At 48.9% G+C, this 23,436-nt stretch overlaps 1 protein-coding gene across 1 annotated transcript in view; it reads left to right on the forward strand.

Moving 5' to 3' along the window:
- Positions 1–1,143: 1,143 nt before the first annotated feature.
- Positions 1,144–23,436, forward strand: part of Bcas1 (breast carcinoma amplified sequence 1) — a 46,485-nt gene continuing 24,192 nt past the window's right edge. The window contains exons 1-4 of the mRNA XM_013024297.1: positions 1,144–1,221; positions 3,624–3,702; positions 11,247–11,818; positions 23,129–23,284. Coding sequence (XP_012879751.1) covers positions 1,144–1,221; positions 3,624–3,702; positions 11,247–11,818; positions 23,129–23,284 — 885 coding nt within the window. The remainder of the gene's footprint in view (positions 1,222–3,623; positions 3,703–11,246; positions 11,819–23,128; positions 23,285–23,436) is intronic.

Genomic DNA, 23,436 nt, shown 5'->3' on the forward strand with positions numbered 1-23,436 from the left:
CTTGTACCCAGCTTTTTATTGGTTGAGAAGGGATCTTGTATACTTTTTACCTAAGCTAGCCTCGAACCATGATTTTCCTGATCTTAGCCTTCCTGGGTTAGGATTGCAGGTGTGAGCCACCACATTCAACCACAAAAATTAGTTTTTTTTTCTCAGTTAAACAAGGTTATCTTGAAAAATTACCTTATCCTCAGATTGGAGGTGGGCTGCTGCGTTGAGTTCTCCAGACCTATCAGCCAAGGTTTGCCCTTATTGCTCTATTGGTTGCAGTATGTTGTGGGCATTGGAAGATGTGCCAGTCTCTTTCAAGTGTGAGCTGAGGTTTAATTGCCAACCATCAAAACGCCCCTTTCAACACAGCTGGCAGACCCAACGAAATCATCTATGTTGTAGTTACACCTGTCTACCAAGAGGTGGCAGTAACCCCTTGCTTTTGTTCCATATAAATCCTGCTCTTTAAAAAAAAATTGTTGAATGGACAGGAAGGATTTCACAAGTACTGCATAATTGTTGGTGAAAGTGGTGTGACCTGATTCTAAGTAACATCTGCAAAGGACAGACTGGATTCCCCATCTTTCCGTCCCCTCCGCCCTGTGTCTGAGAAGCTACCTTAAGTGTTTGATAATAGAAATTGAGAACGTTTATAAACACAGTCAAGTGCTGGTAACTCGTGCCTATAATCCTAGCGTCTCAAAAGCCTGAGATCTGAGGATCACAGTGTGACGCCAGCCCTGGCAGATAGTCACTAATCTCCAATTAACCAGCAAAATGCCAGAAGTGAAGAAATAGCTCAAGTGGCACAGCACAAGAAGAAAACAAGCAAGAGCACCAGGCCCTGAGTTCCAGCGCCAGTACCAGCACACACACCACAAAATAAAACTAACAAACTGTTCATTTGAATGATGATAAATATTTTCTACCAGCCACGATATGCAGCGGGAAATTAGGCTACCTTGACCTTCTATGGCAGGGGAGGGGCTAAGAGCACACATCTGCCTTCCTATAACCAATCTAAGCAATGTGCTCTAACCTGGATATGGGGGCGGGGCGGGGGGCGGGCTGTGCATCGTAGCTTCCACCGTGACTGTGACACTTTGGGTTGGGTTTTGATTTCTTTCCCTCCTTGTCTCTATTACAGGAACAATGGGTAACCAAATGAGTGTGCCACAAAGAGTTGAAGAGCAGGAGAATGAATCAGAAGCCGACACTCACATTCACAAGGTAGAGGAGATGGGGTCACTGGGACACTGCTAATGGGTAGAGCCAGAGGAAGAGAGGTCAGGGTCTGCTCACCGCTCACACAGAGGAAGGCGTGGGGGTGGGGGCTGATGTCACTGTGGCTTGATAAAACAGTTGGACCCAACCAGTTGCCGGTGGCTCACGCCTGTGATCATGGCTCATGCGTGTAATCCTAGCTACTCAGGAGGCTGACATCTGAGGATTGCAGTGTTCAAAGCCAGCCAAGGCAGGAAAGTCCGTAAGACCCTTATTTCCAATTAACTACCCAAAAAAGCTGGAGGTAGGCTTAAGTGGTAGAGCACTAGCCTTGAGCAAAAAGAGCTCAGGAACAGTGCACGGGCCCTGAGTTCAAGCCCCAGGACCAGCACCAAAAACAAAAACAAGACCTCTGACATAATCTAAGGAGCTAACTAAAAACGCAGGCCTGAGGCTGGCCTGGCCCGAAAGCAGACATTGTAGAGATGGTCTCCAGAAGTCATCCCCAGAAGATGATCTGAAGCCTGCCCTCAGGAGTGATCTGGTGGTAGATTTCACCCATCGCCGCTCCTGAGGGTATGTGGAGTGGGCGCAGGGGAACCGGCTCTGACATGGAGCGCACAGACGCCAGGGCTGCTTCTGAACACACAGGAGGCCCCTGTGGGAAAAGACTTCACTGCCCCAAATGTTCATCGTGTCAAGAATGAGAACCCCAGGTTCTCATCAGTGACTGGAGATCTCAGCTGACGTGGGGGGCCCCTGGGAACCTCCCACCCTGTGGGGCCTGAGCTGCCCTGTAGACCAATGAAACTCCATCTGTGGGGAAGCGAGGGCAGATGCTCACGTCCTGGCTGGTAGAACGCAGTCTGGCTGAAGGAAGACTACCCTCGGAGCAAGGCCATGGCTCAGGGTGTGGCCCTGGCAGAGCACAAGGCCCTGGGTTCTGTCCCCAGAAGAACGAGGCCAAAGCCATCCAGACACCTCTTGGAGCTCCTACATCCAGAAAGCAGAAACCAGGTCTGCCACCATCCACTCAGCTGAAGACGTGGATAAGTGCAGACATGGAAGTCCTGCAGAAGGAGGGCACAAGGGCTGGTGCGGGTCACTCAGCAGAGGACCCTGCTCAGGAGAGAAGGAATTGCAGAACTCCAATGCAAAGGCCTGCACGGTGGACCTCAACTCTGCAAGCTAGCCTTTCCTGGATGCTTTGCTGCTGCTAAGTCCACCTGAGACCAACAGATAGCACAGCCTGTGGCCAAGAGCAAGGTCCCCAGATGACCCCCAGAGCAGTCCCCAGGAGCCAGGCAGAAAGAGGCAGAGTATACCAGGAGGCTCTGCCATGGAGAAATGGAGGCCCAGGGCTGCCTGACGGGCTCTGGCAGCAGCCAACAAACACGCCTCGTTTGTCACTTAGAATTGGAAACAGCATTCATAAAATCGCTCTATTTTCAAACATTGTCTAGTTCTAAAAGAAAAAGAAGCTGGGTGCCGGTGGCTCACTCCTGTAATCTTAGCTATTCAGGAGACTGAGATCTGAGGATTGCAGTTCAAAGCCAGCCTGGGACAGTAAAGTCTATGAGACTCTTATCCCCAGTGAACCACCAGAAAACTGGAAATGAGGCTGTGGATCAAGTGGTAGAGTGCTCATCTTGAACTAAAGAGCTGAGGGACAGTACCCAGGGCCAGAGTTCAAGACCTACAACTGACAATGATAATAATAATAATTCAGGTAGTGCCTTAAACCTAGATAAAGATCACGAACACAAAGATGGAGTATTGAACAGAAGCACGTGTGTACACACACATGCACATTACACATGCACACATGTGCAAATGTGCACACATATGTACATGCATGCAAATTTGCAGGCATGCATATACATGTATGCTCATACATGCATGTGTGTGCATGTGCACCTATTATATGTGAGTACACCCATGCACACATCTGCATGCATGTATGTGCTTGCATGCAATGTGCACACACCCATATCCATACCCCAATAAACTTGCTGCACTTGGCAAGTATGTGGACTTGGGGCGTGGATGATGGTTTTGCGTGTGTGAGAGACATCTGGGTGAGGTTCAGCCCACACAGCTGTGGAGGAAGTTCAGCACAGGAAATTCTTGCTTCACACCATGCCCGCTTCCATCCCCCGCATCCCAGCTGTTCCACGGGAGGGGGGCAGGGCCTGCTGTGGCTGTGCCCATCCCCTCCGCTTCAGGTCCCCTGGGCGATGACAGAGGCCAGCCCAGGCGTGGGTGCTGTGCGCATTCTGAGGTAAGATAGCAAGCTGGGTGGTTCCCAGAAACATAGCCTTTTAGTTCGGTTGAATTTCCAGTGGCACCCATGTAGCCTTGAGTTCTTTCCCCAGGCCTGCCGGGTAACGCCACTGGTTCTGTTGCAGGTCACATGGGATGGGGACTGTGATCAAAACGGCGTTGGAGTGATCCTGTCTACTCACACAGTTCAGCACTACGATGAAGGTAGCGACCCCGCTGGGCTGAGCCGGGGGGGGGGGGGCTCAGAGCCTGGGACAGGGACAGGCAGAGGGGAAGGGCCAAGCCACCGCGGGCTCATCTGGGAAGCTCTCTATTTGTTCCCTGACACTGTAAACCACAGAAGCTGATTGGCTCACAACACTAGAGCCACAGGCTCCGAATCCAGATGTGGCAGGGCTGGCTCCCCCTGAGGTGGGGAGGGAGGACCTGCTTTCTGTCCACACTTGGGAGTGGCCCTCTTCTCCCCAGGGAGGTCTGCTCCGGGTCCTCATGCCCTACACATGTGCGCGCGCGCGCGCACACACACACACACACACACACACACACACACATGCTAGGGTCCTCCTTAGGACCTCACGTGATTATTCCCAAATAAAGCCCCACTCCCAGGAATTAGGACCTGGTTCAGCTTGTAACAGTGCCCATCTTGTCTGCATGAAGAACAGGGGAGTCTGCATGAGCTGAGAGGAAAGCCCCAGGAACACTTCAGAGAGTTTGGAGTCTAGCTTAGAGTCCTGGATCTCCAGGCGCTGGCCGTGTTACACGGTGGCCTCATGGGACACGTTGCTGACACTGACTGAGATCAGGATGGACCCTGCCCCGCAGTGGAGCTTGTCCCCTTCTGCTGGGTACGGGGTTGGGGGGCTCCTTGTGGGGCTGTCCACCTGTAGACCCTGGTGAAGAGTGGAGGAAGGCGAGCTCTCCTGTGGCCGAGTGACCCACGATGACACAGTTGGAGGGACAGAACAGGAAGGCAGGGACTGTACCCCCTCAGGGCCAGATGCAACCCCTCATCCTGGAAGGAGACTGCAATGCCCCCCATTTAATCAGGTGTTAGCCACAGAGATGCCACAGCCCCCAGGGACTGGCCAATCCTCCATCCGGTAAGACCTGCGAATGACAGCCATGGCTCCCCTTTGTCACCTGAAAAAAAAAGCAAAGCGAGAAAGCCCAAGGCAGCAGACGATTTCAGTCACCTCAGGAGACACATTTTCAAGTTTACTTTGTCACAAAAGTCACTCCCTGAGGAGAGGCATGCCACGGATTCACACCAAGCGGTGCGAGCACCATGCCCATGCGATGCCATGCACATTTTGTTCGTGGATAACAGAACGGTGCTTCCGGGAAACCATGCTGCGGAGAAAGGTCGCCAGTCTCTGCACCCTCACACAGACCTCCACCCTGGAGCCAGGCTGGAAGAGGCAGGTGTGGGCCAGAAAGGACTGGGCAGCCAGGCACCACTGGCTCACATCTGTAATGCTGGCTACCAGGAAGCTGTTATCTGAGGGTTGTGGTTCAAAGCCAGCCTGCACAGGAAAGGCCGTGAGACTCTTATCTAACTTACCAACAAAAAAGAAGAAGAAAACAAAAGTAGAGCTGTGGCTCAAGAGATAGAGTGCTAGCCTAGAGGGGAAACAGCTACGGGACAGTGTCAAGACCTGGGTTCAAGCCCCAGTATTGGCACCAAAAAGGGGGGGCAGGGGAGAAGTAAGGTCTCAGTAAGGAGGTGCTCAGAGAACCCCATTTGTGCCCTTGTACTATCACAGGCATGCTGAGTGTCTGTGGGTGTGCTGTGCCCGTGTCCTGCTCCCCAAACCCAGAAGCAGCCATCGGTCCCTCAGTCAGCACCTCCGCAGACAGCTTCCACCCCAGGGAGCACACTGGCTCTCCCGGTGTCCACTGGTGAGGCCCCAGGGCATGAGAGGCAGGGCCTGCAGGACAGGAGCAATGTCCCTTCTGCTAGGATGACATCGGCCTGTGACCACCGTGTCACCGTACCCGGCGGGAGCACACTCTGGACTTGAGATGAAGGGCCTTGTGAGGGAGAGGCCATCTGGGATTACCAAGCGCGCCAGCACAACCCCCAGGATCCTTACAAGGAGTGAGGAGAGAGGACACAGCAGGAAAAGAAGATCTAATGGGAGCAGATGACAGAGAGACAGACAGACGGATGGACAGACAGACAGACAGATGGACATATCTAAAGAGGCTCTGCAGCTGCCTTGAACTTGGAGGCAGAGGACCCACAAGCCAAGGAGTGCAGGTGACCTCTGGGTGCTGGAGAAGTTGAGGAAGAAGAGTTTTCCTCTAGAGCTTCTAAAAGCAGCCTGGTTTTCACTGGCGACCTTCAGAACTGAAAGACAAGATGTGCGTTTCTCTGAGACAGCAGTGCCCTTGATGGTGGGAGTCTGCCCAGCCTGGCTGCGGATCCCAGCACTGCCGCTCGCTCTCTGCGTCACCTCCGCAAGGAATCTGGTAGTCCAAGCTTCTGAGAGGGAGCTCAACGACAGCCCTTCTCAGCGTGAGCGAGGTGAGAGGAGTCAGGGCCAGCACCAGGCCAGTCCCCAGTCAGGGCCAGCACCAGCCAGGGTCCGTCCCCCCTGCCCACCCTTGGTGGCTCTTCCTTGTGGAGCCTCTGGCCAGATTTTCCCCATCTGAGTATTTACGCCTAAACCTTCATTTTGTGCCTTAAGTGCCCCATTTTTCTCTTGCTTTGATTGCCTGCTGGAGCATGAGCCGCATGAGCCTCTTGAGATAAAACAATTGCTCGGTCCTCTCTCTTAGGGATGGCAGAGGCTGACAGGATTGATCTGTAGACTCATGGTTTCTCAGCAACCGAACAATGCCTCTGCTTGCGTGGATGAGAAGTTTCTAAAATTGATATCTTCCTCTGGTATCTATTCGATGTTTCCTAAAAGGAGGAAATGCCTGGTTTGCGTTCTTAAAAAGTAAATATGAGCCAGACACTGGTGGCTCAGGCCTATAATCTTACTCAGGAGGCTGAGACCTGAAGATCACAGTTCAAAGCCAGCCCAGGCAGGAATGTCTGTGGGACTCTTACCTGAAAGTGAAGCTGTGGGCTCCAGAGCCACTATCCTTGAGCATAAAAGCTCAAGGACAGAGACCAGGCCCTGAGTTCAAGCCCCAGGACTTGCACACACAAAAAAAGTAAATATGTGTAAGTGGAGTTATTTTAGTCAAATTGAAAGTTGATACTTGATCAAAGCCCAACTACTGATATGAAAGTGGCCGCCTTCACCGGTGTTGGTTGACACTTGAGCTCACGAACAATGCTAGAAATCAGCACTCCCTGACAGAGTGCAAAGGCTCCGGACACTGCTGCCCAGTTGCTCCACGTTTGACTGCAGGGCTATGTTCTTGATGTTTGTATTAGGGTTTTTTTGTTGTTTTTGCGGGGGGGGAGGGGCTTTGTTCTATTCTTCAGGCTAGCCTTGAACTCAGGTCCCTCCTTGCCCCAGCCTCCAGGTGCATCACAGCACCTGTTTATTCTTTAAAGAAGAAACAAAACTGTTTGCAAAACTAGGAAAGAAGTCCCTGAGGGCCCTGTTCACCTGCCTGTATTGTTGTCAAAACCCAGAGATAAGAACCAAGCCTGTGATGGGATGGGGGAGCCTTTCTCTCTGCCAAAGGCCATCTGGATTTGTGTGTGTGTGTGTGTGCGCGCCCACACGTGCGTGCGTGCGTGCGTGCGTGTGTGTGTGTTTGTGTGTGTGTGTGTGTGTGTGTTTGCCAGTCCTGGGGCTTGAATTTGGGTCTGGGTGCTGCCCCTGAAGTTTTGTGTTCTATCACTTGAGCCACAGCTCCTCTCCTGCTTTTTAGAGATAGAGAGTTAAGTTGAGATAAAGAGTCTCATTGACTTTCCTGCCCAGGCTGACTTGGAATTGAGATCCTCAAATCTCAGCATCCTGAGTAGCTGAGATTACAGGCATGAGCGCCTGGCTCCCTCTGGATATTTTTAACATCTTTTGGGGGTTATACAAAGTTACCAGTACAGGCAGATGGCCATGGGCAGTGGACAGGAAGCATTGAAGTGGACATGTCTCATGCATGTTGTACACATGATTTCTCAGGCTTCTTGTGCCCGACTAGGCCTCACCACCCCTGCAAGGACTCGGGCCAGCTCCAGCCTCTGCAGCCCTCTGGGAGATTCTAGTGCCACCAAGTGTGAGGACAGAGAGAACAGTGTGTGGCAGTCTTCACGCAATGTCTTCACGCAGCTCCAGGTGTGACTTGCTGTAGGAATCCCAGGGCAGACAAGGAGCTACTTCAATGACAGCCTGATTTTAGGATTATTTAAAAATCCTGGGGCTGGGAAGGTGGCTCAATGGTAGAGTGCTAGCCTTGAGCTGGAATGCTGAAGGACAGCAACCAGGACCTGAGTTCAGGCCCCATGACTGACAAAAAAAAAAAAAAAAATCCTTCATATATGCCTGCCTGGCCTCTACATCTGTACACATTTGTATGTGCCGTTTGATAAGCCACATCTGGTTTGAGAGGCAGAGAAGGAAAAACATTACGAGAGATCAGTCACTTCTGGTAGCCCTCATAGGCTACATGCATATTCATATCCAATTGAGGAATACAAACCCAAGAGAAAATCAGGTATCAGATGTGTCTTTGAGGGATAATATGTGCTCCTATTGGAGCAACTGCTAGTTTTACACCTGAATTAACGTGGTGATCACCAGGATTTTGGAGGCATGAGTGAAGAGGAGGGCATGTCACAGTTTTACCCCACAATGACTGATGACCACAGCTGCCTTTAGTTTAGGAGGTGTTCTCTGGACAGCACAGGGTTAGCTCTTACCTTCTGTTCACATTCCTTCGGCACCCAGTGTTTTCATTGCTAAGTGTCCAGACCCAGCTGGTAATCAGAATTCCTCCAAAACGCCCCTAAAACCACTCTTTCATTCAGGCTAGAATTTCTTGGCCAAACCATCCTGGCTTTTTTTGTGTTTGCTTTTGGTATTGAAATGACAACCATGAAATGTGATCATTCAGTGAAATGTTCAAATCTAGCCTCTCCCTCCAAGCCATGAGGATCCTGACTCCCGGACTTTAAAAACAACAAATTCATCTGCACAACACAGAAAGCCACAGCTGTTTGAAGTGTCACTTGACTCCGGTCATGGGTCCTCCTGGAAAGCTTTGGGTGGCCTCCCTGGTTTTCCCAAGGGCTCTTCCCAACCCTTTGATAGTCAAAGAAAACTCTCTTTTGAAGAACTTCTTCCCTTCATCTTCCACGAACTGTCGTAGCATTGTCAGATCTTGATCTTACAATGGCCCTGATCTTGAGATGCTCATACGCATGAATCCACATGATCCTCCAAAGTCCTGTCATTCTGGCAAGGTACACGATTTTTGTTTTGTTTCTTGTCAGTCATGGGTCCTGAATGCTGTCCCTTAGCTCTTCAGCTCAAGGCTAGCATTCTACCACTTGAGCCACATCCAGCATATTTTTACTTATGTGGTGCTGAGGAATTGAACCCAGGGCCTTATGCATACAAGGCAAGCACTCTACCACTAAGCCACCTTCCCAACCCGGTGCACGATTTTTCTTTGCAATGGGGAGTCATCCTTTATCCTGCAGGCCAGGATACCAACACACAAGCCAGTTACATAGGAAGTAGGGCTGTGAGGAACATTTTCCTAAGTGGATGTCCTGTTTGCAGATAAGATCATGATGAGCCATTTCTGCTTCCCTCTTAGCCTTCAGAAGTGGGAGGATTCAGATAATAAGATCTTAGCCGGAAACGACCGCAGGATGGCTGTGTCTGCCATCTTTGCTAAGTGCTTGCAAGGCTCTGCCCTGGGATCTCTGCCAGTGGCCTTCCCTCGTCCATGGTAGCCTAAGGGCTACCAGAAATTGTAGACAGTACAAAGCCTCTCTGTACTGGGCTGGCTCCTGTGCAGGCATACTTAGGATAACGTTCAATTGATAAATTACTCACAGTGAGAGATCAATAGCCAATACACTACACTATTTTAAAAAAAATTATGTCACCAGACGCTGGTGGCTCATGCCTGTAATCCTAGCAAATCAGGAGGCTGAGATCCGAGGATTGTGGTTCAAAGCCAGTCTGGGCAGGAAAGGCCGTGAGACTCTTATCTTCAATAAGCCACCAGAAAACCAGAAGTGGCGCTATGGCTCAAGTGGTAGAGCACTAGCCTTGAGCTGAAGAGCTGAGGACAGTGCCCAGGCCCAGAATTCAAGCCCCATGACCGACAAAAAAAATTTTTAATTATGTCACTGCAGTCTGTGTGTGTGTATATATGTGTACATATGCACATACATGTGCACATATGTGTACTGGTTGGTACCAGGGCTTGGATTCAGGGCTTCACATGCTAGCTTGATTATCTTCTTTTTTTCTTTCTGATTTTGTTTTTTCTTTTTTCTTTTTGTGCTTGTCCTAGGGCTTGAACTCAGGGCCAGGGACTGTCCCTGAGCTTTTACACTTAAGGTTAGCATTCTACCACTGGAGCCACAGCTTCACTTTCAGCCTTTTGGTGGTTTTTTTAGAGATTAAAAAAAAAATCTCATGGACTTTTCTCTTTGGGCTGATTTCCAACCTCGATCTCAGATCTTAGCCTCCTGAGTAGCTAAGATTACAGCGTGAATGCCAATACCCAGCTAACCATCATCATCTTTGTAAGAGTCTTTCAGACAGAACTGCAAAGCTTCCTCACACAGATTGGAGGAGTCTGCTCTCCTCACATAGTGCTCTTTGCAGGCCTGGGTGTGCATTTGTTTTAGCACTCAGTTGATCTGCTTTGACTACAGTGTCAGGTGGCTACGGTCTCTCTTTCCATGTGGATGTTTCTACTGATAAGACAAAATGTTGGTAAATGAGTCTTATTTCCACACAGTCCCTTTCCTGTATTTATCTCTCTGCTCCTTCCCCTCCTTCCTAAATACTTGTTAGACTGGGTAGAAGAATCTAGAGGCATTCCCTGGGGGAGTTCATACCTACTGACTCTACTAGAGACAGGTACTGACCAGTTCTCTGAGACTCTCTCCAGGTCACTCCCTAAACATCTGCTCCATTTAAACCAGCATAAGGAGAGGATGGGTAATTACTGTTTGGGGTCATGTTTGAGCTCACCTTCAGGCTGGATCCAGAAGTTCAAATGACACATTAGGTTCCTACTTCCTGGATCTCCAGACACTGGTCTTGTCTGTGTTTGGACCTCTGTGTTAGCCACCACCCAGTGGGGCCACCAGGGTTATGAAAACATCACCTTTATAATTATGATTTTAAACATTCTAAATAAAGCCAATCCAGACAGAAATGGTAACCCCTCTGTACAACACCTTAATAATAACAATAAAATTATAGTGTTTAAAAAAAAAACACAAACAGATTTGGCTTGTGAATCCAAGCACAAGTAAGTGAGGCAATGATAAGTTTAGCAAAAGTCCCAGGAGTGGCCCTGATGAGCAACCCCAGGACGATTTATCTGCCAGGCTAATGCTCTCACACTGAAGCACCGAAGCTGTGGTTGCTCTCTTAGCCCTCCCGTTGTGGTTTCGGGTTTAGGACAGGGTCTGGCAGCCAAGTGGCTTTTGGGGACCGTGTCTCCCCCCTTACCACCTCTCCCAAGAAGATCAGAACCGGGAAGCTGTCGCCCTGGCTTGTGCGCTGGGCGCAGCGCGCCCTGGGGTCCGCTGTGGCCCTGGGGTTCCCCGGCCTGGTGACTGGCCTCTGTCTGTGCTTGTGTTGCAGTGGACTTGGGCATCGGCATTCGGGAGGACAAAGCGGCTGCCTCTCCCCGCGAGGCCCAGGAGGTGGACGCTGTGGCCGGGGCCGGCGGAAAGAATCTCGGGCAGGCGGCCAAGCCCCAGGCACCAGCTGCTAAATCGCGTTTTTTCTTGATGCTCTCCCGGCCGGTACCAGGGCGTCCCGGGGACCAAGGCTGGGATTCATCGGCTGCAGCCGCCGGGCTGGATGTCAGCGCGGGCCGGGCCCCCGCGGACAAAGGCCCGAGTGAGCACATGGCACTTCCGGGGCCAGCTGTGCCCGGGCTCGGGGCAGATAAAACCCCAGGGCAGCCCCCGGCCGGGGACCAGACCGCCCCTGCCACCTGCTCGCCGGCGCCACGCCCGCCCCAGCCCGAGGCCGGGGCCCCCGCCAAGCCCCTGGACGCCAGCGTCTTCCACAAGTTCTTCACACTGGACAAGGGAGGGGACACGGCGCCAGGCGGCCACCAAGGAGCAGCCAAGAGGGCAGAGCGCGGGGAGACGGCCGGGGAGACGGCCGGGCCACCAGGGCCCGCGGACAGCCGCCCTGCCACCGAGGTGAGTGTCCGTCCATCCCCAGCGCGCTGCGCCCTGGGTGTCCGTCCATCCCCAGCAGCTGCACCCTGGGTGTCTGTCCAACTGCAGCGGATGCGCCCTGGGTGTCTGTCCATCCCCAGCAGCTGCACCCTGGGTGTCTGTGTCTATCCATCCCCAGTGGCTGTGCCCTGGGTGTCCGTCCATCCCCAGTGGCTGCGCCCTAGGTGTCTGTCCAACCCCAGTGGCTGCACCCAGTGCCCCCATAGGCGTACAAGCACCTTAGCTATCAAGCAGACTGTCCCTCTAGAACAAATAGCACAAGCAGCTCAGCCTCTCCTCCAGGTCCCCCCGGCAGAAACATCTCCAAGAAGAACAGAAACAGCTGCTATTTCTATTGCATGTAAAAGAGGAGAGGGGTTACATGCAGAGGAAATCAGTTCTCCCACCTAATCAAAGGCTGAGCTGTGTGCAGCCTGCATGGGTAGGATCAGTGGGGTCTGGACAGAAAGTGGAACACTGGGCTGGGAATGTGGCTTAGTGGAAGAGTGCTTGCCTAGCATGCTGAAGCCCTGGGTTTGAATCCTCAGTACCACACACACACAGAAAAAGCCAGAAGTGGCTCTGTGGCTCAAGTGGTAGAGCACTAGCCTTGAACGCAGAGAGGCTCAGGGACATTGCACAGTTCAAGCCCCAGGACTGGCAAAAAAAAAAAAAGAAGAAGAAGAAGAAGAAAGAGAAAGAGAAAGTTGTTCCTTAAAAAGGCCCATACCCTGCCCATCTCAAATCTCTTGCATAGAGAATGGGTATAGGCTTGGCTGGACAGGTTTCCATGATGGTGGATCTTCTGCTCTCTTTTGCACTGAGATAGGAGGGGGAAGAGACAGACCTGCACAGAATGGTTTGTATACAAATCAATTTCCAACAAGTTAGAACAAGACTTGTGTAAAAAGTAGATTTTTTAAGGGAGATATCTTGAATCCATTGTTTTGTTTCCTGGGCAAAGAAAGGCAGCTAATATTATTTATTATTATTATTTGTTACTGTTACAGTGAGAAGCATTAACCATGAGAGCTTGTGTTCTACGCAGGAAAAGAACTCCTGGAATATAGAGGAAATAAAAGTTGCATTTGAAGGCAATGTTCCCTTGTTTTAGAAGACTTAGCAATAACACTATTTATTAAATTGTAAGAATAAAGTTAAATGCTCCTGATTTAGGAGGCAAAGGATCGGATGGGCTGTGCTCCTTAGGGTATGGTTGTGTCTCCAAACTGGCACCCGATACCTTTGTCCTAATAATAATGTCATGAGACATTAACAGGGTGCTAATAACTCTTTCATCCAGCACTTGCAAGGCCAGGCTATTCTTAGCTTACTTTTCCTAAAGCAAGTGAACGTTGGTCAACCTGTGCTTTAAATGCACCCAGGCTGACAACAAGAATTACATTGTGACAGCCACACGTCAGCTCAACATAGCAGACAGCTGAACTTGGGAGAAACTGAGGCTCCATGGCCAGGCACTTACAACCTATTTCTATCAGTCTCTAAGAGCTGATGCCCGAGACTCCATTTATAAATTTAACTTCCCCCCTTCTAATGTCTCTTTTCCAAACTGCACCAGTTCCAGAAGCTGATTGCATTATTGCTGGTGCAATTCAAACTGTAAGGCTTGAAACTCATCCAGGCACCTGCCCTTTAGCAAATGTGAAAAGTGCCAGGCATACATGGCCACGTTGCTGCATGGCACTGTCTCTGCCCTTCTGGGACTTGATATCCAGTGGGAGATGACAAATGAATAAACTTGGGATGGCCATGCAGAGCGCTCTTCTGAGGGCACAAGCCCAGGAGAATTGGCCGCAGTGCCCCGAGGAGCAACCCATAGGCCAGGACCCCAAAAGCTACTCCCCTGGGGGCTATAAACTAGTTTTCAGTCTGCAGAAGTATCTGTGGAATTCCTTGAAAAAGTCCTATTGAATTTTCATTACTGATGGGCCTCTGAAGACATTTGGATGTGGTGATTTTGATTTCTTAATAAATATTTGTTTCTTTGCTAGACCAAAGCCAATTCTTTCCTAGTGAAGAAAAGATTGAACTGTTTATGAGATGAGTAGAATATCTGCTACTGTTTCCTCCGCCAAACTGTTTATGAGATGAGTAGCATATCTGCTACTGTTTCCTCTGCCGCCGCCACCTCCTCCTCCTCTTCTTCCTCCTCCTTTTTCTCCTTCTCCTTCTTCTCTTTCTCCTTCTACTTCTCCTGCTCCTTCTTCTTCATACCTGTCCCTGGGACTTGAACTCAGGGCCTGGGTACTATCCCTGAGCCTTACACACAAGGCTGGCATTCTACCACTTGAGCCACAGCTAAACTTCCAGCTTTTTGGTAGTTCATTGGAGATAAAAGTCTCACAGACTTTCCTTCTCGGATTGGCTTCAAATTGCAATCTTCAAATCTCAGCTGCTCCTACGTAGCTAGGGTGACAGGCATGAGCCACCAGTGCCAGGCTGCCCTGACCATGCAAGGTGACACTGCAAATTTCCATTTTGACTATGAATGTCCACTCTGCATTAGGTGTGTGTAAGACATTTATTTATGTAAGTGATGACTTTGCCATTTCTCTTGCAGCCTGGGAACATGTGAGTATTCAACTCGTAAGTGTGCAAGGAGTGTTAAGGGGGAAAAGTTAGATTTCAGATTTGTGAAAGTTTCTCTTCAGACGCCTTAGATACATCTGTGATTGGAAGACACGCATTGTCCTCTGGGATCTTGGGGGAATGTGGGCCTCAGAAGGGAATGTCAATGGAGTTTTCTAATCAATGGCTTTCTTGGAGGGAAGACCTCAGCATGCATAGATGGGTGTCAATGTATCGATTCAGAATTCTTAGAGTAAATTATGCCAGGGCTGTTCCATGTCAGCTGTCCCTTCCCTTGTTTCCCACTCCCCCCCCCACACACACAGCCCTTCCCCCACATCACTGGACCCTCCTCCTGGCTGGATTGGAATTTCAACCACAAAGCCACAGAACTGTGAATGTGAAGAAAGAGAGCGAACCTCTACTTCATTCTGGGGAAACATAACAAACAACCACAGTCTTATTTTTGTGCCTTAGAAAACTACATTCAGAGCATGGCATAATTAAAACAAGGCAAGAATTCATGAACAAATGGAGCATTTACCCCCTAGGCCAAAGAAAAGATAAATTATGTGCCTGAAAGATTTCACTGAGCTGTGATTGACCCAATCCAACAGGCTGGCAGGGATGGCGTTTTTTCCCCTCTCCCTCCCCAGCGCTCTAAGATAAGCATTGAAAAGATTCATCACACGTGCACAAAATAATCGCATAATGGAAATTTGACCTTTTGGTTAAAAATAAATAAATAAAAGCCCACACTAAGTTTCTGTTATCCACCTAGACCTTCTAGAAGCATCTTTGGGATGGGGAGTGGGAGATGCAGGGTACACCTAAAATTTAAAGGAAGTATTTCTTTTCTGTTAAAAATTCAGTCAAGTAATAAAGTTGTTACTTAAACACCAGCCATGTGCAAGCCCTGAAAGATGTCCCTGGCCCATTCGAGTAGTCTAGCTTCTGGTAAGAGACAGGATTTCTTTGTATGTATGTGTGTATGTGCACACACACGCGCGCATGTATGTACCATGACTGGGGATTGAACTCCACGCGGGGATTGAATTCCACGCCTCACACGCTTGCTTGGCTATTTCACTCAAGGCTGGTCCTCTACCACACCTTGTACCACACCTCCAAGTCTGAGACAGGCTTTCTTAAGGGAAGTTGTGACTGTGCGTGGTGCTCTGGTTCTCGAACAATGCAGAAGTTTTCATTTCCTCCTTCCTTCTTTGCCCTGAACATGCACGATTCAGGCTTTGGTCAAAGTGGGCGTGATGTTTTGCCTTCTACAACTCAGCCCGGCTGCCGAACTCCCCGTGGAGCCATCTCAATTTGGTCTGCCAGAGACTTCCTTCTCTAAACGCCTCCTCGCCTGGCTCCCCCAGCCCTTGCCTTCCTGGCCACTCTGCCTTGATTTCCCTGGCTGATTTGTGCAAACATTGGTGAGAGACGGCGTCTGTTGGAATGCCTGGGACACGGCACCTCCTGCAGGCGTCTGTCCTGGGACCTCTCCCAGCATTACTTCCTCCAGGCCTTGCCAGCAGCCAATCCATTTTTCCATACATGACTTTAGTGAAGGACTACTACCCTAACCAAAAGCAAGATAGGAGTGTCTCACTGCTAATGCGTTGCCCATCTTCTACAAGCCCTGGAAATCAAGTGCAGAGATTCATCTGCTCTGGGGGTAGAGGAAGTGTTGGGATTGAAGACTTCTTCTTGATTTATAAGAAGCAACTCCTGATTGCTCCATCTGATAGATTTCTTCTTATCCCCCATCTGTTGCTGCATGAATAACTATTTTATTTAATGTCACTAATACAGCATCTCTGTTAGTGAGTTGTTGAGGACCCATGTGTGAATATCCTGCGTTAGACTTAGTCTGCAAACTAAGTTCTGCAAACTCTGAGGTTGGGGTCTATAAAGTAGTGAAGATAGGCAATGCTATGATTGACAGTAAGAGCCTCATACTGGGGCAGGGCCAAAGAGGGCCACTTAGTTGTCAATCAGTGCTTGCCCACCAAGTGTGCCTAGAACTGCATAAATAGGAAAATAAATCCATGTGTCCTCATGCTAGGTGCCTCCATCTATCTTAGTTTAATTAGATAAGCAGCTGAATTCTCTCTCTCTTTTCCACCATGACATGGGAAATGGCTCGGTGGAAATGTTTACATCTTGTTTGACTCAGCTTATATTTCCCCCTTAGCACATATTTTATTCCTCTCTAAAGTCTCTGATAATTTCTCACTTTATTACTTGGATCACTAAAAAGCTTGGTTGCACCACAATACGGAATTAAAATGTTAGCCGGGCGCTGGTGACTCACACCTGTAATCCTAGCTACTCAGGAGGCTGAGATCTGAGGATCGCGGTTCAAAGTCAGCCCGGGCAGAAGAGACCGTGAGACTCCTATCTCCAATAACCACCAGAAAAACCGGAAGTGGTGCTATAGCTTAAGTGGTAGAGCGCTCGCCTTGAGCTGAAGAGCTGGGAGACAGCGCCCAGGCCCAGAGTTCAAGCCCCACGGCCGATCAAAAAAAAAAAATGTTTACAGCATGCATGCTTTTTGGAATGTGCCCTTCTCTATTTTTAAGAGTTAGTTGAGAAGTGGAGAAAATTTTTATCTGTGAGAACTTTTTAGTTGTTGTTATGTTCAAGTTGCTGCCCAAAGGCAGGGAGTCAGTTCAGAGTGCAGTGCCTCTTGGTCTGTGTCACTACCCTCGCATGCCTCTCAGCCAGCCCTCCCTCAGTAGCCTAGCTTCACAGGATATGCATTCTCCCCATCCCCTCCTCTCTTACTTCTTCCTCTCATCCTCTGAAGACTTTTTAAAAAGTTGTTTGTAAGAGAAAAGTTAGGGAAATCCTAAAGATCCACTAAGATGGATTTTCTGCAGTTTTTTGCGTTGCCTGTTTGCATTACTGGGGGCTGTGTGTACAGCCTTGAGCTTTCTAGGCAAACAAGTTCACTGTAAGCTTTTTTTGTTCACATTTTGTTCCTTGAGAAAAAAAATCTTAATAACTTGAAACTGGCCTCAAGCTTAAGATCCTCCTGCCTCTTACCTCCTGAATAGCTGGGATTACAGCCATGTGTTGCCATGCCCAGCTTGACCCTGAGGATGTATGGTGTCCACCATTATGCTGGACACCGAAAAGAAGGATGACACAGAGAGAGTATCTGACATGTAGAGACATTCATGCATAGTATAACATACACTCCAATGTCTGGATGCAAAATGACCCCTTCATTTTTTTGTCCACCTGTCCATTCTTGCACCCAAAGCAGAGTAGATTTTATTTGAAAAATAGGAAATATGCCTGGGCATGTGGCTTAGCAGTCTAGCATTCTGGAGGCCCTGCATTCCATTCCCAACGTGGAAAGGAAAAAAAAATGCAAATGTCAATGTGGTTCATGAATCACATGGTCAACAAAAGCAAAACCCATCATGTGGGCAATTCCCAGGTTGCTCCACTAGGCTGTGCTGTGGAGTCACAACATCCAGAATGGTAGGAGAAAAAGCCCTTTGTCCCTAGTCAGTGCCTGGGAGGGGTCATCCTTCTCTCCACTAATTCCTAAAGTAAGCCATCCCGAGCTTGGGTTACAATTCCTCACTCAGAAGTTACCTCAACTTCTTTTTTTTTTTTTTGATCCGGTCATGGGCCTGAACTCTGGGCCTGGGCGCTGTCCCTCAGCTCTTTAGCTCAAGGCTAGTGCTCTACCACTTGAGCCACAGCGCCACTTCCTGCTTTTTTTTTCTTTTTGCTTATGTGGTGCTGGGGAATCGAACCCAGGGCCTCATGCATGCAAGGCAAGCGCTCTACCACTGAGCCACCTTCCCAGCCCTACCCCAATTTCTTAAACACACCTGTGTCTAACATGAGGTCCTGCGCAGAGAAAACAGGAAGGCCTCTGCCCTGCTACCCTTTCATAATTGGCTTTATTGATCTTCCTGAAGTGGCTCTGAGCTTTGTAGTTAAAAAAAAAAGGAAAAGGAATCATTGCTTAGGAAACACTGAGATTCCAGGAAACTGTCTCGGTGTTCCTTCCTACTGGCTAATTTCCTTTCCTTTCTAGCAAATTGGAGGCCACATTCTGTCTGCAAGAATTAACCTAGCCCAGTTTCCACTACACCACCCCACCCCCACCCTCAAATCTGACAAATGGCTTCACACAGTTGGCTGCTCTAGGAGGAAGGAAAGCAAGCCCTAATGATCATCATGATCGTCTGGAGACCATCTCCGATCGCCTGGCAAGTTAAACCATTTCGTGCAGTTGTGAGGAGGAAGAGAGGAAATGAGATTCCTCTTGCCTTTGATCTCAGGAAGTGTGGGGCTCAGATTTCTAACAGATGCCAAGCAACCGATCTGCATCCCTTCAACATTTCTTGTGCTCAACCATACTGGGCGCTGGAGGAGGAAGACCGAGCAGAAGCTGTGACTCCAGCCTGTCCAGGTGAGGCCAGGCAGCAGAGTCCCGCCTGGGGGCTCTGTAGCCTCTGTCCTGCCCTCGCTCACACCCTGCTGCTAGGAATAAAGCTGAGATCCAGCTGACACCGCTCGCTTGGAAGAAGGTGCTGGAAGTCTCATATGGGCTCCATTACCGACCATCAAATTAGGATAATGCTGTGCCAGCAGACAGGAAAAGCACACACAGACTTCTGACTCAGATGAAATATCGCCCGGAGAACACCTGCTTTCTTAAAGGGAGTTTCCAAGTATTTCCTGGAGTACGTTCGTGCTTCTGTCTAGAATTTCTGTTGGCTGAGAATGGAGCCATGGCCTGAGGATGCTTTGGACATGCCAGTGACAGCTTGTGGGCAGGGAAGGAGGATCTTCTTACAACTCAAAGGGTGTGGGCTGCACACCCCGGGCCAGAGTCTAGAACCTTCTCTCAGCCGTGCTCATTTTGATGTTCCCGATGATTTTAAAACATTTTCATGAGTCATGCATGCTTCATTTAATCTAAAATTTAATAGGTAATGAAGTTACCTGGTTCACAAGACATCACAAAGGGATATCTGTCCACCAATGCCATTTTTTAAATGTTCCTTTCTGGAATTTCTTTAGGCAGATATAAGCGACTAAAACATGAATTCTTATTTCTTCTTTTTTTTCGGTTAATACCTTCCATATCTTCCCATAAAAAACCTCCTCATTGGAATTCTTTTGTTGTTGGTGGTGGTGGTTGTGGGGCTTGAACTCTGGGCCTGGGCACTGTCCCTCAGCACTTCAGCTCAAGGCGAGTGCTCTACCACTTGAGCCACAGCACCATTTCCGGTTTTCTGGTGGTTCATTGGAGATTAAGAGTCTCATGGACTTTCCTGCCCAGCCTGGCTTTGAACCATGATCCTCAGATCTCAGCCTCCTGAGTAGCTAGGATGACAGGCGTGAGCCACCGGTGCCCAGCTCATTTGGAATTCTTTCATGAATTTTTCCATGGAATAATGGATGGATGGATGGATGGATGGATGGATGGATGGAGGTTGAGTGGATGGATGGATAGATGGATACATGGATGGATGATGATTGATTGATCCAGGTCCCTGTTAATTTTTTTTATTAATTTCCCTGGGATCAGTAACTGAAAATGACTTAGTTCACACATGTGAATTTGTAGGATCAGTAAAAGAATATATCATATGATTAAAATTTTAGTATCAGTGCCTAATTGCTCTCCAGCTGGACTGACTTAATTTCTGATTTTATCTGGCAATGCCAGAAGGCCCCTATTGGCCCAGCCTGCTGGGTAAATGCATTTATGAACAAGCAGGTATATATTTTTTTAATTTTCAGTCTTCCTTTTCATGATTTCTAGGTTTCAAGTCAGAGACACAAGAGCCACCAAGACTGTGAGCACAAAACGTTTGGCATACTTTCTCCAAGTGTTTCTGTCCACTGGGATTTTATTTTGGCATGGGGTGGGATTGTGATCCAAGTTAAGTTTTGCCCCAGATAGTTGCTCTGCTGTCTCCTCGGTGTTTCATTGGAAGTCTTCCTTCACTTACGTGATTCCAGGCATTACCTTTGTTGTGTATTACATCCCCATGTGTCTTTGTATAAGATGGTTGTACTAATAAGGATAGCAAAGTGGAAACATATATAATAGGGAAGAGGATAGGATAAGGGAACTTAAAACCCTTGGTAAAGATGAAATTTGAATAAGCGCTTGAAGGAAGGGAGTCAAGACAGAGCAGTACTTACACGCTCAGGCCATTTGGCTTGGGGTCTGGTTTCAGGCCAGTCTTCAATCTGTTCATCTGCCAACTTATTCATAGGTAAAACGGGATTCTAAATAGTATGTTCTTCACAGGACTCTTGGAAGAACTGAGTTGGATCTTTTAAATCGTTTACCATACATCCTGGCATCTAGAGCTGAGTCACTTCTACTAGTTTTGTGAATGTGTTTCTTTCTGTCACACATTCCTCAGATAAAATTCATAGGTACAAAATATTTTCTTCCAAGGTGCCACCACATGTGAGTTTATTCAATTATTCTAGCAGAGTTAGACTTTCAGAGACACCCTTTGCTGCCTTTCTTCCTGCACTATTCTATAAGTTTTGTGAGTCTTGAAAATACTATAGATCCACACACAGCTATAAGAACTGTAAGCCAGACCACCCCATAGAGATGCCTTGCTCAGCAGGTAGAAAGCGCTCGCCACACTTCAGACACCAAGTGCAGCCCATGGCGAGCACTTCCCTCCTCAGCAGTACTAAACTGAACTCCTGGCTAGCACTGGTAAGTTCTCTCATTTCAAGAAAACAATGTAAACAGAACCACATATAGTGCACATTCTTTCTTCATGTGTGTGCTGGTAATGGGGCTTGAACTCAGGGTCTGACTGCTATCCCTTAGTTTTGTCCACTCCAGGCTGGTGCTCTACCACGTTGAGCCACACCTCCATTTCCAGTTTTTTGCTGGGTAATTGGAGATAAGAGTCTCACAGACTTTTCTGCCTGTGTTGGCTTTGAATCTTGATCCTCAGCTCTCAGCCTCCTGAGTAGCTAGGATGACAGGCGTGAGCCGTCGGTGCCCAGCTGAAATGTAAATCGCCAGTTGATGGAGGGAAAGGGCTAACCGCCCCGCACATGTCTGGGCATCCCTTGCTGTCTCCCCAGCGCAACGCATGCGTGTTCAGTCCCTCTGGTAAGACTGTGCCTACCAGAGATCCGCCTAGTAAAAGCTATTTTTTGCAAGAATACATAATGAGTATTTTGCTATTATTTTATTTTATTCTAACTTGCTAAGCCGCAAAATTTACATGGCTCTTGTCCCAGAAATGTGGTAATTTGTCCCACCAAAGTAGAGATGCAGGAGAGATAAAAAATAAAAGTGTGGGCCAGGTACCAGGTACCATATTCCTAACTATTCAGAGGACTTGAGATCCTGAGGCATACAGTCCAAAGTCAGCCTGGGCAATTAAACCTGTGAGATTCCATCTCCAAAATAACCAGCAAAAAGCTGGGCTGGAGACATAACCCAAGTTCTAAAGCACCTGCCAAGTAAGCAAGTCAAGCCAGTGTGAAACCCTGAGCTCAAACCCTAATACTGCATAAATCCTCATCAGTAAGGACACTGGACAACAAATAACACTTCAAGGAACAAATACAATAGGTGATATATACAATGTTACAGGGCAACTTAGGACAAGAGAGAGCTGTGCTTACAGAAAAGCCAGTGGGTACAGAAAGCCTGACCCACTTAGACAAAGTTTTCAGGCACTCTATGTCTATTAAGTAGTCAGATGATACATATGTATTACATGCCATCTGCGGGTCTCTGTGGGCTTGGTACTTGAGAAACAACAATGAGCGAGGGAGACACAAGCCCCGCCTTTGTGGCCAGAATGGAGAGGGGGGCGGGGACAGGGAGAGGTGGGAGAATTTGGTGAGTACCACACCATGTAAAATGTTGGGCAGCCTGTGTCTGGGCCTGGGCCTGACTCCAGAGCCATGGGAGGCCGTGGGAGGGTGGGAGGGGGTGGAGGAAGGGTTCTGTTGAGTGGAAGATGGGATGGAATGAGGACACCCTGAGAGATGCCAGAACTCGGCCCAGGACAATGGCTGGGGCAAGGTTGGCAGAGTGAGAATGCAGGCGGTCCTGCTGGGTGCGTTAGAGGAGAAAATCGATTCTTTTCATGTCACATCCCTGCCACCCCTGAACCCCCAGAGCCCACGAGCAGAATGGTTAGGGAATTAGTTTGGTCGGTTGGGTTGGTTGGAATGATTCACTACTGGGAAATACAGTAGAGCTGTCTGCAGGGACGATGTACAAGGACCAAGTCAGGAGATAGGAACAGCAAGATGGGGGCACCACCAGCCCTCACTCAGCCAGGAGATAGGAACAGCAAGATGGGGGCACCACCAGCCCTCACTCAGCCAGGAGATAGGAACAGCAAGATGGGGGCACCACCAGCCCTCACTCAGCCCCCTTGCAGAAGGGACAGGAAAGGAGTTTTGTTTAGAACAGCGCCTGCATCCCCACGTCTGCCCCTTCACGTCCTCTGAGCAACCGCAGATGCTAAGTGTGTAGAGACTGGGGGAAGGGACAGGGGAAGGGCGCTCACAAACCCCCCATTGTCCTGCACGCCCCGTGGGCAGAAGAAGTATGGCTGGAATTAGGGGGTGAGGGAGAAAGGGGTGTGAAGCAAAAACATGCGTTTGGTAGTTCACATTCAACAAGCTGCAACTGTGAAAAGTCTGTGTCGCTCCCAGGAGACAGGGGACAGCAAGGAGACAGAAGGACGAGGAATTGAAACGGTGAGTGGCTCTGGCCCTGGAAACCCTGGAGGCCTGGAGATCCCCAAGGAGGACTGCCAGACAACGCAGACGGGCGAAAACAGCTCCATCATGAGTTTCTTTAAGACGCTGGTAAGTACATTTCTTTCTTTGCTCCCCCAATGCGGTTGCCAGTTGAGATGATGCTAAGAATAATGCGTATCTGAATGTGGTTATACAGCATGGATGATAGTTCTGTAGGTTGGTTCGAGCCATGCAAAAAGTACTTAGGGAATTAGATGAGA

The sequence above is a fragment of the Dipodomys ordii genome, unplaced genomic scaffold (genome assembly GCF_000151885.1).
Source record: "Dipodomys ordii isolate 6190 unplaced genomic scaffold, Dord_2.0 Scaffold75, whole genome shotgun sequence".
In the NCBI taxonomy this organism is placed as follows: Eukaryota; Metazoa; Chordata; class Mammalia; order Rodentia; family Heteromyidae; genus Dipodomys; species Dipodomys ordii.